Source organism: Vidua chalybeata, chromosome 6, assembly GCF_026979565.1.
Source record: "Vidua chalybeata isolate OUT-0048 chromosome 6, bVidCha1 merged haplotype, whole genome shotgun sequence".
NCBI lineage: Eukaryota > Metazoa > Chordata > Aves > Passeriformes > Viduidae > Vidua > Vidua chalybeata.
Window position 1 is genome coordinate 56,523,398 of NC_071535.1, and position 17,078 is coordinate 56,540,475.

Sequence of the window (17,078 nt, forward strand, 5' to 3'; positions counted from 1 at the left end):
CTAGATCATTCTGCTATCCTACATATAAAGAAAAAGGTCTCCAGTTCTCTTCCATCCCTTCAAAACTAAACCGACAAGTATCCTCCACACTCTGGTAACCCATGTGCCAGAAGCATTTTTCCCTCAGAAGCAAAAAAAAAGCAAAAGGATGCATTTGCTATCAGTTATGCCAATGACACTTGATGAAATCCATGAGGTTATTCAGTTCTAAATTAATTTTCAGACACCTGGGAATTTTTCAGTCTGTTTCTGTTACTTCCTGCAGATAAAATGTCTGTATTTACTTGATTTTTTCAATTCCCTGCTTGCACCTCCTGGTTTCAATTCAACTTTAGAGTTTCCCTTGGCAGCTGAGAGGCTTCTTTACTTCTAGAGGCCGAAATGAAGGTGAAACAGGCACATGCCAGGTCTGTATTTACATCAGAAGAGGGTGCTCAAAGCTGGAAAGCCATGAGGATCCTCTCCCTTGGCATCTGTGCCACTCCCAGCTGTAAAACCTCAAATCCACACTTACCACAGCCATACTGAAACTGCCCTTTCTCCCCATGCAGATTTGCTGACCAGCTTTTTATAGCTCTTCATTACAAGTATTAAAAAGTATCATTCTAATCTGGTACAGAAATAAAAACAGAGCTTGACTGGGGATGGGGGTGAAAGAGATTTCTTATATCTACCTGTAGAGTTAAACTTCCAAAAGCACTTGAATGTCTTTGGAGTGTAAGGATGAGACCTTCAAGGCATGTAGATATTTATTTGCCATCAAAAAAACACTTAAGCTGATCCAATTTTCTAAAAACATTTCTATCAGTACATTTTCCTTTCTTATGCAGATGTTTATAAATGAACACTTATTGTTGTACAAGGATGCAAAAACTCTGTCACCCTTCCCAGCCTCAGCAGACAAACCAACCCGTGCAAGCTCACATGGAGTTGAATTTAAAAGGTTAAATTTTCTTCTTGTTCCTTACACATTTTTCTTAATTTCTTCCCAAAAAGACAGGAGTCAAGAACACAGGATCTGGAGGCTTTAAGAGGCAATAGCTGGAAACAGCTGAGCTCTGCCTGCTTCCAAGTTTTATTATTGTGTTGTGCTTCTCCTCACAACAACCACCACTTCCACAGACACAATATTTACCAAACATCATCTCCTTTGAAATTAAACACTCATAACCCTGAAAAACACCAAATCCTGTGGCTGTATGTCCTGATGAGACCTGGGAGAAAACAAAGACTGTTTTGATGGGACCAGTCCCATTCCAAGAGCATGGGAAGCACACTGGTGAGGGGAAGGAAAGCACCAAGAGCTGAACACAGGTTGCAGTCATAGGGAGCTCATAAATCAGTGTTCCAGCAGAAATCCAGAGTACACAGCAGCAGAGGAATGGCAGACAGACAGCAGAGCACTGGCAGGAATGGACCACACACGGCACAGCCACCAAGGAAACGGAGCAGAGGAGAAGCACTCCAGCTTCTCCCCCCATCAGCAACCCTCCCACGAGCAGCATCAGCATGGGGGGGCAGGCGCAACCCTCAGCCTTGCTGGTGGCCAGAGATTTTGGGTTAGCAGTGAGTAGCTGCCAGAGAGTTCTCAGAATCCTGTGGAAAATGCTTCTTGGAGATATCCCAAAGCTGCTGGAGGGATTGTTTATATGGCAAACACTGGCTGCACTCCCCACCCTCCATTACCACACTGTAATTCCTGGGCAAACAGCTTTGCTGCAGGAAGTAGGAAAGCTTCCCATGTCCTGGGCTTGATCTTCAGCACAAACACAGCTCCTGAAGTCCAGGAGGCCAGGGCAGCATTCCTCAGAGAGAGGAGAGCAGGACTGAGCATGGGAACACTGGGATAGGGACATGTATGGCCCAAGAGGATGAAAGCCTCCATGGGAATCACATGTGCTCTGATGTTCCTGCAGATCCCAGCAGTCACTCTTTGGTTTCTTTCTCCAGGAGCAGCACAACTCTTGTGCTGATGATCAGAAGATGAAAATGCACACAGTCATGCTCTCAGCTGGTGGAAACCAGCCTAGCTTTTGGCTGCCAACTGGGGAAGAGATTGTTTGATGGGAGGTGCAAACCTAGACAAGACCATCAAATATTTCCTTCCCTCCGCTGCCTGGAAACAGAGTACTCATTTGGCACTTGAAGACAATATCTCAGGAGCTCTTTGCCTGACAGATAGCAGATAGACAGCTAAAGTACTGCACAATTAGTGGGTTTATGACATAGAAATTTGATGACAAGTCCTTAATGTGTCCTTGTTTACCAGTGACAAAGGAAACAGCAGGTCCCGAGTGTGGAACCTCCTGGCTGGCAGGACAAGGGCCTGGTGGCACATTCCAGCTGTTTATGCAGGGAGAACAGAGCAGAGCCAAGCACTGAAGTCAGCTCCTGCATAGTCACAGGAGCACCTGCAGGCTCAGAGGGACTTGCTGACACCCTGCTGCAACACCGTAAAGGGAAGAGCCAAACAACACTGGACTGTGCAACAAGATTGCTCCTGTGAGCTGGGCTCACTGCTGCCAGGCCAGGTCAGCTGCAGCTCTGCTGTACCTGCAGCCAGTTTAGGAAAGGTGATATCAATGGACCCAGGGGGAACAGGCAGGAAGGTGGAAAGATGAATTGCTTCACCCTGAAAATCCTAAGTGATATTCCAAGTCTCACTTAAGGGTTAAGTTAGCTGTAATTTCTTCTGGCCTTATTTGCTGCATTCAGACAAGCAGGACAGATAACCTCACCCTTCTGCATTCCAGTTTTCCCCCTGAGCAGAAAGATGGGCTTCATGTCAGCAAAAAAACTGAGATTGTCCCATTTTTGGGGGTATGTACCCAATTTCCTTTACACCTCAGTGTCCTCTGTCCCTGCACCTGTGTGAGACATGTTGATTGTCACCTCTGCTGCTGAGGGTGACGAGCTCTCTGAGGAAAAGGACACTCCCGGCTCTTGGTGGTGACTGTCTGTGTCAGAACCTTCTTCTTCCTCCTCCTCGTTCTTCTGCAGATCTTGGTCACTGTCATCATCATTATTGTCATCATCTGCTGCATGGTCCTCAATCACTTCAACCCTCTCTCCAGCCTCGGGGTCCACATCAGTCTTAAACCACACAGCTTTGTAGCCATCATCTGCCACGTGCCTGTCTGTTTTGAGGATTGACTTCACTTCTTTCTCCTGTCCAGCCTCTTCTTCCTTTTCTTCCTTTTCTTCCTCTTCCTGGTCAAAGATGACAGTGGAAGCTATGGAGCCCTTTGGGAGACTCTCCGTTTCCTCTGCACTGGAGAAGTGCAAGGCAAGTGCTGGCTGCTCTGGCACAGGAGTCTCTCCCTGGACACTGCTGGTTTCTGATGTCTCATGCTGCTTGGTGCTCACACGTGGCTGTTCATCTTCCTGGTAATATTTGTTCTGGTGACCCTCAGAGATTTCCTTGGAGAGCTACAGGAGGAGAGACACATTGTGACTGTAGTGACAGGACAAGAAATGGGGGGCAGGAGGGAAGGGGTGACTGCAGTGACTGAGCTCCTGCTCAAGAAAGTTCAGCTTGCTTTGCAGTTAGACCTATTTGAAGCCAGGGAAAGCTGCAGATCCCTGAAAGAGACATTTTTTATTGGCTCAATTTCTGGAGTTTTCTCAGATAAGCAGGCTCGTTCTCCAGGAGGGCCGAGCACCAGCACCACACACGTGGGGGTTTGTACCCACCCCATTCTGCAGTGGGACTTCCCTCACTGAGGGACTTTTGTTACCCACCTGAGCCATGTGCTCTGCACTCAGGTCTAGGCTCCTGGCAGGCCCAGCCTATGGCACAGACCAACTTGCCAGTGACCAATCTGACAGGGACCTGAGAGGTCCAAATTAAATAGCTCAGGTGCAGGCAAGTGTCTGAGCCCAGGCTTTGGGATCAGATATGAAGGGACTCTCCTCTCCTTTGAGAGAGGAGGATGGACAGTGGTTTATACCATAGACACGTGTTTTTCAGAGACCACCCCTGATGTGTGCCACTTTTATCCTAGATTTTGTGCTCCATGGAGCTGTGGTGCTCTCTGCTCATCATTCACCACACACAGCTCCAGCCTCAGGGGCAGAAAGAACAGCAGCAAACACCACCAAAGAGGTGCTACCTCTGCAGACTTTGTCTTGGGAGTGATTCACCACCTCCACACAAATGTATGGTACTTGGGCAGCCCATCCATACTTCAAAGCTTCCTCAGATCCCACTTTCTAACTCTTAGAAGTTCAGGTACAAACAAGGCACTTACCTTTTTCTTCACCAGGAATTTGAAAGATTTTCTGTACCATCTACTGGATTTCCATACCAGCACTCCAAGGAAGACTAAGGCAATTAACAGCAGTGCTGCTAATGTGCCCCCTAAGATAGCCATGTCCTGAGCAGAGTACATCTTGTCAGAGGGGGCTACAGCTGTGAGGAAAACAAACCAGTGTTACAAAGCCTAAAACTGGCAGGCAGCATTTTCCAACACAACCTTTCACTGTGGGAGAAGCTCCAATCAATTTTTGAAAGGCAAGGAAGCATCTTGTGCTGCAGGTCATGTGTCTGATACCACAGAAAATCTTTTTTTGCTGTCCTAAAAGCAGAGGGCTTCTTTTTTAATTACACAGAATGTTGTCATTTCCAATAAATTCTGTGAAGTGGAAATAGCAGCCATTGACAGTGACTTTTACCCCATGATTTAACTAAGTTAATAAATACCTGACTGCATCAGGCAAGCAGATGCTACACGGAGTAAAGTTATTTAGTTCTTTGATTTTCCCACTTTACCCTTTTACACCACAAAGCAAAAATGAGGTTTGATTGTACGTCTGTGTATGAAAATGCAAAGCTTCCTTTCATCTGGAAAATCCCCTCCAGTACAGATACAAGAAACAAAAAGCCAGAATAGGAAATAGGAAAAGCATTAGAAAGTCCCCAGGACAAGAACACCTTTCTTGCCCTTTTGTAGCTGTAGCAATTTTGCCCAGTGTGCTCAGGGGCAGCTTCTGCTTCCAGCAGAAGTCAGTCCAGAGATTGACACCAGAGTGGAAAGACAGTATCATTCTCAGCTTTGCTTGGTGGTGGTTATTCTTTAATTTTTCCAGTTTCATTGTGTAGTGAAAATGACTCTCATTAATGATTAATGAAACAAGGATTTGTTCTCCCACTGACCTGTTTATTATAATGGAATTGGAGTATTCCCTCTGCATTTGTTTCCTCCCTCCATTTATCATTAACACCTTGGCAAGGATTTAGGACCTCAGGGAATTTTTGCTGCTTAATCCTGTCTCCTGGGGAGCCACAGCCCACAGGGAGTCACAGAGCTCTGTAATTCTGCATATTCAACAGCACCATTGCTTTGTGTGGCTTAAGCAGCAAGAGCAGCATTTCTAAATTGCCCAGAAGTGTTGGCACATGCTTGGAGCATTTGTAACTCTGTGAGCTCACACATGAACGAGTTTTATGCTGGGCTGTGCCCTTAAATGGGGTTTCAGTGGTTTTTAGCTGTGAAGTGGCACTGCCTTTAGGGAATCCAAATTTACACCCAGGAACCCACTTGTTTTTCCCACCCTGAAATGGTGGTGATCACAGGGTGAAGTGATGGAACTTCAATCACACATCATCAGGCAAAATCCAGTGGAGTCTGGGCATTGTCTGCCTATCCTGAGATAAAAAATTCATTGCTACTGGTTCATCTGAACTCAAACCATAAAAAGTTTCATGAACTTCAATCCTAATTTATTTATAAGACCAATTTAAGAGTAATTTCTCAGCAGGATGGAAGTGTGAGCTGTTTTTACATTGACAAGGTTAAACAGTAGCCAGAGGGTTATGTATGAAGCCTCATGTCTCTCTTATTACTCATGGGCTGTTTCTCCTGTAAGATCATAAAATCCTGGTGTAAGAGACCCTGACCTGACCTGAGTAGAAAAGACTTGGCTCATGGGCAAGCCTGGCTTTGGGGTGTGCCAGCTGCCCTCTGCTCTGCCTCAGACAGGCAGGAACATCGCAGTTTTCTCTGTGTTTGGCTAAAAAGGAGCAATGATGTACCGAGGTCTCCTTTGCCATGAAAAGACATCTTGGATTATTTCCCAGCATGAAGCAATCAATCCCAGTTTTAGCTTTGGAACAAGAAAAGACACTCCAATAAACAGCACCACTAAAGTCTCAGGAGGCTTTTCAAGACATGTGGTGACTATGCTGTGAGAATGTTGTTGGGTGTTTTCCCTCTTAAAGCCACCACAGAACCTCCTGTGGGGTCGGGGTTGGCCTCAGCCCAGGCCCACAGACTTCAGCAGGTGACCCATCATGGCCAGTTTGCCACAGAAATAAAAAAGACTCCCCAGAGCAGAAAACAGAGACCCTCCAGCAGCCTACCTGTGGCAAGGATGACCTCCACCACAATTATGGTGCTTGCCTCCTGCAGGCTCAACACATCTTTTCCAACAGCCTATGGGGACATGGGAAAGAGATGGCTTAGGGACTTCCAGATCTCCAGCTCACTCTCAAGGTCTGTGGGGGGCCCTTTGAAGAGAAAGTACCTTGTCCCTATCCTTACCACAGCCATTCACTGTGGCTGGACAAGCTGGTCACAGGGGAACAAGAGCTCTGAAGACTCCCTGCCCTGGGAGTGGATGAGCTGAACCACGTCCCTGCTCTGTGTTCAGCTCCCAGCACAGTGCAGAGCACAGGTTCTGAGGCAGTGTGGGGCAGGAGCAGCAGGTGTTGGCACCTCTCTGTGCTTGCCTGTGGAGCTCCAGCAGTGCTGTGGCCAGGCTGGGTCAGACACCCCACAGGACATGGCACTGTGCCAGGCAAGCCTTAGGCAGGCATGTGGACAAAGGGAACACCCAGCTTCTTACAAGTCTAAAGTTATTGACTGCTTCTTTGACCCGTGCAAAAAGAGGATTTGGATTCCTCCTTTCCACATCCCTGACAAAATACCCAAGAAAGGTGCCCTACCTGGATGGTCACAGTTCCTGGGGACTCCAGCACTTTGTTGGTCAGGATGAGCCCATCCCTGGTTGCGATGAAATCGGTGCTGTTTTTGAGATAGTACTCAATGTTGGGGTTGACTTTCTGAAAGGCCAGAGAGTGGGTGATCAAACCACACTGTGCTTCACATGCATCTTCCCAACACCCCCTTGGCAGGATTTGTCCAAAACACCTGAGGTACGTGCAGGTGTGGAGAGTAATAAATAAACCTGGGCTGAGCAGGTGAGAAAGGCTGAACTCAACTGCATTCACCCTGTTGCTCAGAGGCCAAGAACGTATCACAAAAACATTAAAAAAATAAAAATCCCAAGTCTTAATCCAGGTTGTGTTGGAAACTTCAGTACTTGCCCAAGCAAAACACACCTATGCAAGTGATGTGTGTGGGACTGGCTTTGGAAGAGAGGAGTCCAGCAGCATCTCCCCATTACATCACACCATAAGTGGTTCTGGTATCTGTGCAATTTCCAAGGGAATATAATATGGAACACTAGAGGACAACACGTGTTTGCCTCTCCACACCTCCCCTCCCTTGTGTTTCCTGATCCTGCTTTAAGCCTGAAGCAGTAAGACATCACAGAGCACTTTTAGTTTCTTACATCAGGGAAATCCTGATCCATTGCCATTATCACCAGGGGGGTGGAAGGATCTCCAGCTTGGTAGACGAAGCTTCTCTGGGGCAGCCCAACATACACTGTCCCATTGTAGACTCCCTTCTCGAAGTAGGGTGGAAAATTGCTTTTATTGATCACCTTGATCTCTACAGTGGCTACAGAGTATTTCCTTACATTGCTGACCTGGGTGGCCTGGAGAGAAAGAGAGATACCAGATTTCTGCCCCTGATGAGACACAAAAGGACAGGCTTGATCCAAAGCCCGTTGCAATTCCCAACTCAGCAGAACACACTCAGGGTGAATTTCCTTTGCTGTCACCACCCACACCTGAGGGGAAACTCTCAGCTGCAGGAGTTTTGCTTGTGGGTTGGTGCAGGACATAGGTCAAACACTGGGCCCTTCCAAAGAAAGGGAGTAACCGAATTTTATTTGACGTCACTGACTCCTGTCACAGCCAGGCTGCTGCTTCCTGGAAATCCAGCTGTGCTTGGTGTCTGTCTGTAATGTCATCACTTACCATAACTTGCAACAGAAAGGAATCTGGTGAAGTCACTATTTTGTTCATGGTTAGATTCCCTGTGTCTGCATCCACTGAGAACACTTCGTTTGTATTCCCTAGGGAAAATGCAAAGACCATTCAACCATCAGATTCCTTCATAAAATGACCTGGAGCTCACAGACTCATTCTTCCACATCTTAGTGAAAATACCCTCAAAAATGCTGTTTTCCTTGCCTGCCTGGCTGCTCCAAAGACTGGGAGTGCTGGCCAGGGATGCAGAGGGATCCATTAGGTATGTGTGAACCCAATTAAATGAGGTAGAACAACAAAGCTTTGCATTTCCAGTGCCTAGGCCCAGAGATTGCCAGTCTAAAGTATGATAAATGCCCAGAGCCTCTGGTGCAATTTGAGTACTGAAAATCTCCATCCAGTTCCCAGTCTGCTCTGGGAATGCTTATTTCTCTCTACTGATTACAAAGGGACTCTAGACACAAACCTTCTATTTATGTACAGGTAGAAATCAGATTCCTACATCTGTGTGGGAATCATAGAAGTACCTATGTTGGATACATGTCAGATAAGCAGAATTTCTAGTTCTCTTCCTCACCCTGAGACGTTCTGGGCTCTCTCTTGACAAGCATCTGAATCATTGACTGTGGGGAGGGAGGCCACACTCCATCCAAATGCCAATGGAATTTAATGTTCTTTAATACATTTGGTATCAGGAGAATATTCACAGCTGTGCTGCCATGAGGCATAATAGGTAAAGGGAGAGGAAGACTTCACTTGACCAATACGGCCTTTGCCTTGAGTCTTTTGGAATCAAGACTAAAACAGGCCAGATGAGATAGTGGCAGTGTGCTGGGGAATAAAAACGTAATTCTGGGCAATGAATAGAAATTAGGCTGATAATGTGGGAATTTTAGGTACAGCTCAAAGACTGCATGGAAGTAGCATGACCAGATTGACAAAATCACATCTAAAGGCTTAAACATAAAACATGTCTCATCTCACAAAAAACAAAAATATTTTTGAAACAGATTTCATTGACATTGGTTTGTGGGACTGTAATTATTTTTTTTCTTCCTCTCTGTACAGTCTGTTTCTTCTACTTAATCAACAATGTTCTGTGTTTCTAGTTATGTTTCTGTGACAGAAACAGAGGGGCAAATTCCAGGCCCTCCCTCTTGGCAGGTACCACAGGAGACATGAGCAACGTCCCTTGTGGAAGGTGACAAGGTCTACTCACCCCCAACAATACTGTACACGATCCTGTCGCTGATGGTGTAGTCAGGGTCAACAGCATAGATGGGTCCTGGCTCCAGGAGGAGCGGGTCCATCTGCAACAGCAAGGCAAACAATCACACACCACAAGGCAGGGCCAGGTCAGCAACTCCCAGCCCACAGGAGATCCAGATCCAGATGCCATGGCTCTGCCTGGACAGAATGGGATTTATTGCTGGGAGGTGTCTGTGACAGGGTGGAGTGAAACAGCCTTGAGCTGGTGTTCCAGCTCTTGCCTGTCCTGTGATGTGCTGTAGGAGCAGAGACAAGCCGTGCTGCTTGGGGTGGGGACTGAAGATGATGAAGACTCCCTTTTCTGCTGAATCATCTGCATTATACTGGAGACCAGCACAAGCTCATGGAAATGATTCAGTGCTTCCCACTGGGAACAGCACCAAGGGCACTCTCTGAGCCCTCCTGCTCACCGACATCTCGGAGACGTTGACCCTGCCGTGGTAGGGGCTGCTGATGCAGACACTGGTGTCATTGTAGAGCTGGGTGCAGGGCAGGAACCAGGGTGCCCGGGTGTCACTCTGCTTGATGGTGATGGTTATTGTTGCAGTGACTATGTTGGTGGGCTCGGAGCTGGTCACAGGCCTGTCCTGCCCCCAAGGCAAAGCACATTCGTGAGACACAAGTTTCACCGCCAAAACAAGACCTGTCTGCACAAAAGCAGTGGACTGGGGCCCTTTAGCCATTGTCACTCTATTCTGTTTAATTAGAAATTTATGTGAGAGTAGCTAAAGCAGTAGGTTATCTTGTTCTGCTGACAGAAGTGGGCTGACTGCAGGTCTGTCACTGGAATTATGGAGAGAGAAAGGCTGCTCTGAATGCACACCCCCCCCGGCCCCACCCTCCCTCCTGTTATCCCAGGGATGTCCCATCCAGACTCATCCTTCAGGTAAGAGGGACCATGCAAACGAGGCATTCTGTTTTTCCCAAACCACTTACCCTTGCATACAAGAGCAATGTTGTCGAATTAAATTTGTCATAGTCCAATGCTGTTTGTAAATAAATTTCCGGGTTATTAACTCCTCTTATAGCAAAATAACCGTCTGTGTTCTGGCAAGAGAAAAGGAAAACTCCTATAGCAGACTCAATTACAGACACATTCCAAATCCTGCTCATTGCTGTCTTTGTCATCCCAGCTGGACCTTTAATCCTGAGGACCTTGGATGAGGGGCGCTGTGGGAATGTCTGATCTACTTAATTTTTGGTACTACACACTGGAGTTGCCTGGCTTGTCAGAAAGGTTTGTTCTTGTGAATTTCCTCTCCCAGACCTCCTGCTTTGACTGCCCAGGTGCTCAGCAGCTTCTGGATGAAATCTATTACCTCATTTATTTTCTATATTTAGCAAATTGCCAACAATCCTTGATTTTGGGTCCCTAATAGCCAACAATCTCACTTCCATGCACAAAAAATGTCAAAGATGGCTCAGCCTTTGAGAGCTGGCAGGATCACCTGCCTTAGCCTAACACAGCTGGACTTTGAAAGAAAGTGTAAAGCCAAGTTGAAGTATCATACATTGCATTTTACTCTATAACCTTCTGCACTTGCTTTGGTTCTCCTTTAATCTTATGCCTCTGAATTTCTAAATCCCTTTGGATTTACACCAATGTGAATGCTCTGATCCCAGAGCTGAAAAACTGGTGGTTTCTGTTCACAGAAACTTAAATTCCCTGGGGATATAGAAGTAACAGAGGCACTGTCTGCTCTCTCCACAATGCTTTTCAAAAATGCAAACATACATTTGGTTTTTTTCTTTAATTTCATTTTGATTTTAGTTTACAGACAGCCCTTGCACTCTAGGCTGGCATTGGTTGAACTGTGTGCACAATCCATTTCCTGTGCTGCTGTTGGCAGCTAGGGCAAGGACTGCCTTCCCCATCAGACTCAGCGCAATTTTGAGCTCCCTGAGGTACAAAGTCTCCTGATATGTTTACAGATCATGCCAACAAGACTTCCCTGAATCATTACAGCTCTGAACATTCTAGATGAAAGTTTAATCTGTACAGTGCATTAAAAGTGTGAGCCATAAGAGAATTCAATACCTGCAGCATTGATGGCTCTTTTCTGCTAACCCAATCAATGTTTGGGTTTTGTAAAAGTTGAGTGAGCTAAATGCAGCTTCTCCTCAAAGCTGGGGCTCTTCTGAATCCAGCTTCTCCAGAGCTACTCTTTGTCCCCAGAATTGCTCACCTGCACTGTGGTAGCGAGCTCATAGTAGATGATGTCCAGGTCAGCATCACTAGCAGTTACTTCTTCACGGACTACAATGGCAGTGTCCACTTCTGTATCCTGAAAAAAACACAGTGTTGTAGTTATTGTCTGTGTGAAATGGATTGAAGTCCTCTCCCAGCTGACACTTCCTCAGTCCCACAGCACTCAGTGAGCAGTGCCCTCTTCCCTTCCCAAAACCTTACCTCTGGGACATTCCGGCTGATGTTTGGCTGTGGAAACACAGGGGGGTTATCATTCTCGTTCAGAATGGTGACTAGGATTTCCAAGGACTCGCTCTGCAGAATGGACAAATCAAAGAATCAAAGACTAAAACAGTCTGTTGGGGCTGATCCTGCTTTGCAGAGTGACCAAAGGGGATGGTGTAAGGATGGGGGCCGAATGGGGCTGGGGTTTGCAGCCAGCCCATGTCCTGGGGCAGGATTGTGGGCTTGCTGCCCCCTCCTCCCCACTGGCAGAGTCTTGGCGCTCTCTGTGGCTATGAGAGCAGCGTGTCTGTCCACAAAGAGAAGGACAGCTGCCCATCCCACTGTGAGGATTAGGAAGAGCAGAGGGAAGCAGGTACTGCCTGCAGTGCCTTGTCTCAGGACTCAGCCATGGGAGACCACTCACCTGGCCAGTGGAGTCCTTGCAGATCAGGTACAGCAGCAGCACCACGGGGTCTTCCTGCATGAAAAACAAACCCCCCACTGAAGAAACAGCCAAAAGAGGACAAATCTGGCTAAAGCAAATGAGCCAAATTTGTGCTTTGCTGAATCAGAAATGCTGGTGGGCTTTATCTTATTTTCAGGTGTATCTAACTTTTCCTTTCTTTCCTTAATGCTGGGATCTTGTTTATGGTGATATCAAAGCACCCCCATCTTCCAGGTGCTCTCCCTGCAAATTCCTGTAAGAGGTTGGCAGAGCTAATCTGCCATTCTCTCTCACCTCAGGTGAATTCAAACAGATTTATTTTAAAATTGAATAAATCAGAAACATTCTATGCAGCAAGTACAGTGGCACCTGCAGAGTGTTAAGTCTGGTTGTTGCTCTTCACTCAAGCAAAAGTGGGTTTTTATATTGAAAGGGAACTTAAGAATGCCTATGGCTGTATACAGAGCCCTCCAGGGAGCTAAAATAATGTAGCAGCAACCTAAGTGAACACAATGACCTTTTATACTGCCATTCTGCTTAACACAAGATGACAGATTCCCAGAATGATTTGGGTTGGAAAGGGTCTTAAAGCTCATCTCATTCCAACCCCCTGCCATGGGCAGGGACACCTTTCACTATCCCAGGCTGCTCCAAGCCCCAACCTGGCCTTGGACACTACCAGGGATGGAACAGCCACAGCTTCTCTGGGAAACCTGTGCCTGGTCGTCAGCACCCTCACAGGGAAGAATTTCTTCCCAGTATCCCATCTAACCCTGCCCTCTGCCAGTTTGAATTCAGTCCCCCTTATCCTATCATTCTATGCCCATTTAAATGGTCTCTCTCCATCTTTTTTGTAGGCTCCCAAACTCACACAACTGAAATAACTTATTTCCTCTAGAAACAGGTTAAGAATCCCTGGAAGCCCAAGACTCCAGATTGAAACTCATTGCATCCCAGCATTATCCATCCCATCCTTACAGCCTGCCAGCTAAAGGCTTACCTCATAGTCCATGCACTTTGTCAGCTGCAGCTCGGAGCCCTCAATACTGAAGAATTGGCCATCAGGGTAATTGGGATCAATTGTTAGGGTGAAACCTGGCTGCACCTGGGTGGTAGTCACCACATAAGGACACTTATTTTCAGGAACACTTGGGTTGTTGTTACTGACAGAACATCCTGGAAAAACACACAAATAAGATGCAAAATTGCCCAGGATTCACATTGTGAAGGAGTGGGGTGAGAGCTGTGGTCACAAGCTGTGGAGCAAAGGGTTCTTGGAGCGTAGCAACCTCCCACCTGTAACAGGGCCACCCCTTCCCATGGGAGACATTCCTCAAAGATATGCACCTCATGAAAGAGCTTACCTGGCTCCTGTGCCAAAATCTGCGCCAAGAGGGGCAGCAGGAAGAGTGCAGACATGAGAAGCCAGTGAGGAATAGCCATGGTGAGCTGCCAGTTGCTGAAAAATCCCTTTTTCCAACTAAGCTGATCTCCCTGTTCTGCCCTGTGCCCTTGTTTGCGTTCACCACTTTATGGCATCAAGAAACACCAGCTGGCTGTGGATTGCCGTGGTTCAACCTTTGCCTCTTTGCCCCATTGGATGACTTATTGAAGGATTTACCAGTCATGGAACACGGTGACACGTAAATCCTTGCTGCTTCTTTTTTCCCTGGATCTTTCCTATCCTAAACTCTCTGTGGCAACAAGGATATAGTTGAAGCAGTTCAGAACTCAGAGCCAAGCCCTTGCCCAGCTAAGCATGAAGGACAAGGGCTGGTACTTGGTAAGCTGCCTGTTTACTCCAGTCTCTCCCACAGCAAAGGGGGAAAATTTGGTTTCTGATGTGCCAGAGATGGGTTCTGTATCCCACAAGGTGAACAAGTGGATCCCAGCAGTGACAAGGCTCACCTGCAGTCCAGAGAATGTCCAGCAACTTTGTAGGGAAAACATATATCCTTTTACTGGTGGCTGCTCCTTGTAGAGATGCTTCCAGAATCTCCCTCCAGGAGATTCCACACCAGGAAATCTTCAACTATTTGAATCTCAGCAGCTTTCTGAGGTATTCAGGGGACCTCATTGCTCTCACTAATCTTTTAAAATTCCTTCTGATTTCAGGAAGTTCTCAGATGCTGCATCTCAGCCAGGCTGTCAACACTCCTTCCAAAAGTATTCCAAAAGGAGTCTTTCCTAGCAGAGACTTCCTATGGACCAAAATGAACAACTGCCAAGGTTTGTTCAGCTCCTCAGTAAGGGAATGGTGCTTAGGTGTGCATTTGAGTGGGAACAGCTCCTTTTGCAGGTGTCAGGTCCATCAGAGATGGTGAAAACTGCTGGAGCAGGATGGGCTGGGCAGGGCTGCACAGCACAGCACAGGATTGCAGCTGAAGAGCCTTATTTTAGAGCTGCTCTCCAAAATCCATTGGTTTTACAGGAAAGCTGGTGTGGCTGTTCCATCAAAGGGGGGCAATCTGCCTGTGTGGCACAGGGACAGTACATAAACCTCATTAAGTGGTGGTAAAAAATTATTCTTCATGGAGCTTTGTCTTTAGCGGCTGTGACAAAACTGGGCCATGAACTTCAGGGGCAGAATGGAAAGCAAACAACGTTTACAGTGAGTATTCTCTGTTGTGTAGCTTTCAGAACATTTCTTTGCCATAAGACCTAACATCTGGCTTTGTTCCTGCTACATGGAGCCCTGATTCTGATCTCTGTGCACAGCTGCACTGTAGGCACTCCCCAGTCCCAGCCACGTGTCCCACCATGCCTCATGTAGGGGAATCCTGGCAAAATGCTCCTCCCCTGCATTCCTAATAATCCAAAACCTTGTAACAGAACCATCCTTATTCCAGTTTCCCAAAGAGCAGCCAAGGCACAGACACAGCTAACAATTTTTATTTGGGATCAGCAGCAGGCAGTCAGATGCCAGCACAGAGTGGAAGGGATGTGCTTCACCCAGGCTCCATCTACTGACAGCAGTTCACACTCACATACATTTCACTTTGGATAATCTCAGAGGTTTCATTGGTTTTTGACTGTTTTCCAGGATTATTTTTATTTATTTGCCTATCTCAAGAATTTTTTCCTAAGCAAGAGCTTCCCTGTTTATCTTCAAGGCCATACATGTGCAAAGCTGTCTCCTTGGCTGTTCCTTTCCCTTCACCTTCATTCAGAACCATCTGTATCTTCCTTCATGTCTGCAACCAGCTGCTTAGAGAAGGGGCAAAGGTACTGGCTGGTAATGGCAGCAGCCTCCCTGGCATCTCTGTCTGAGCGGCTGTGGGAAGGGAAAAATCAGGGACAGTCTATTATTTCTGGGAGCATGAACTGCAGGAAGTGTGATAAGGCCACCCTGTGACATTCCAGGATGACTCCGAAGAGCAGGTCATGATCCCCATAGAGGGATCATGGCTGCCTGCTGCCAGGTACTCTACAAATGCACAGTGGTGTTTCTCCCCCATTGTGGACACAAGAAGTACTAAGGGCCAGCTTATTCCTCCTAATTACAGTGATTTAAGAGTGAGGAAAAGTTGTTGGGCATTAGGAAAAGACAATGTCCAGGTGCTGGGACAACCCATCCTGAGGTGTGTGTTTCAATCAGCAGCTGAATCCAGACAGGGTAGCAAAGGCTTTCTTTCAATTTTAACCATTAGATCACATTTCCTAATGGGATGAAAAATTGCTTCAATTCAGAATGACAACTCTTAGGAAATGATTAAGAAAAGATATTATTTTTCTTCCCTGGGTTGTACTATTTTTAACAACTGACTTTTCTATGGCAGTTCAGAAAAGCCTTCTTTTGTCTTTAGTATTGTGGGGCTCAGAGTCACAGAGGTGACCAATCTCTCCCACCTACCTGGTGTTCAGAAAGCTCTGGTACAACCAGAGAAAGCAAAGTTCCTCAGGTTTGTGTACTCCCTCTCTCCCCTGCATGTCTATGTTGACTGGGCCAGGAGAGCTGGTTTAGATAAAGAAAATTAATAATAATTAAAAACCCCAAACCACCAATTATGTAACCAAACCACCACCACTGCAGAGAAGCACTTTCAGCTTGTGCTGTATCTGCTGCTGTGCTCACAGACAAGGCCTCAGTGGGGGCTGCTGGCCCAGTGTGGTAGTGAGAGCCCCAGGTGGGACTGGGACACCAGAGGTTTCCTCTCACCTGCGCTTGCGGCCCATAAGGTTTTGGATGAATTTCTGAACCTGGGCGTTGCCTCTCATCTTGCTGTACTCACTGGTGAACAGCCCATCCGAGTGCCTCAGGGACCTGCATGGGGACAACGTGGGACAATGGCTGCACCTCCGAGCCACGCGGGACTCCCCACGAGGGAGGCACAGCAATGCCTCTCCTCCCAACACTACGGGCCCCTCCTCATCTTGGGCAGCCAGTGCTCGGGCTGGTCTGCAGCTGGACAGCTCAGCTCCATGGGCAGCTCCTCAGAGCAGGGATCCCACATCCTGCTGGAGACTTCCCTGCCCCAGGAGGGTGGGTGTGGCTGGTGCTCACCTGTCCTTGAGGCCCACCAGGTGCTTGACCAACTGCTGCACGTAGGCATTGCCGTTCATCTTGCTGAGCTCGCTGTGGAAGAGCCCGTCTGCGTGGCGCTCCATCCTGCACGTTGGAACAGGGAATGGGTCGGGATGGGGGGGTCAAAAGGAATGGTTTAAAAGTGCACAAGAATGAGCATTAAACACTGCTGCCTCAAGGTAAGAGAGTCCCAAACAAGAATACGTGCCACTTTGCCAAAGTTTCACAAAAAAAGGGAAAAAAAAGGGAGTTTTAAAAATACCTTTATTAAACATCACACAGGAAAACGACCTGCCCTTGCTTTTAC

The 17,078-nt window shown here is 47.1% G+C and overlaps 1 protein-coding gene across 1 annotated transcript; it reads right to left on the reverse strand.

Annotated features, from left to right (window-relative positions):
* Positions 1–766: 766 nt before the first annotated feature.
* CDHR5 (cadherin related family member 5) lies at positions 767–13,689 on the reverse strand. Its single transcript, XM_053945830.1, has 14 exons — positions 13,611–13,689; positions 13,247–13,422; positions 12,226–12,279; positions 11,799–11,891; positions 11,575–11,673; positions 10,325–10,435; positions 9,799–9,975; positions 9,339–9,429; positions 8,108–8,205; positions 7,576–7,782; positions 6,947–7,063; positions 6,362–6,434; positions 4,251–4,411; positions 767–3,429 (listed from the first exon to the last, which is right to left on the reverse strand). The coding sequence occupies exons 1-14, from the start codon at positions 13,687–13,689 to the stop codon at positions 2,839–2,841; spliced, it is 2,127 nt and encodes a 708-aa protein (XP_053801805.1). The 3' UTR covers positions 767–2,838.
* Between the last annotated feature and the right edge of the window lie 3,389 nt (positions 13,690–17,078).

Coding starts and splice junctions, on each gene's coding strand:
- CDHR5 (XM_053945830.1), bottom strand. CDS start 13,689: ATGGCTATTCCTCACTGGCTTCTCATGTCTGCACTCTTCCTGCTGCCC. Junction 10,436..11,574: donor AGCTCGCTACCACAGTGCAG/GTGAGCAATTCT, acceptor TTCTCTTGCCAG/AACACAGACGGTTATTTTGC. Junction 7,064..7,575: donor TGGATCAGGATTTCCCTGAT/GTAAGAAACTAA, acceptor CTGGCCTTTCAG/AAAGTCAACCCCAACATTGA.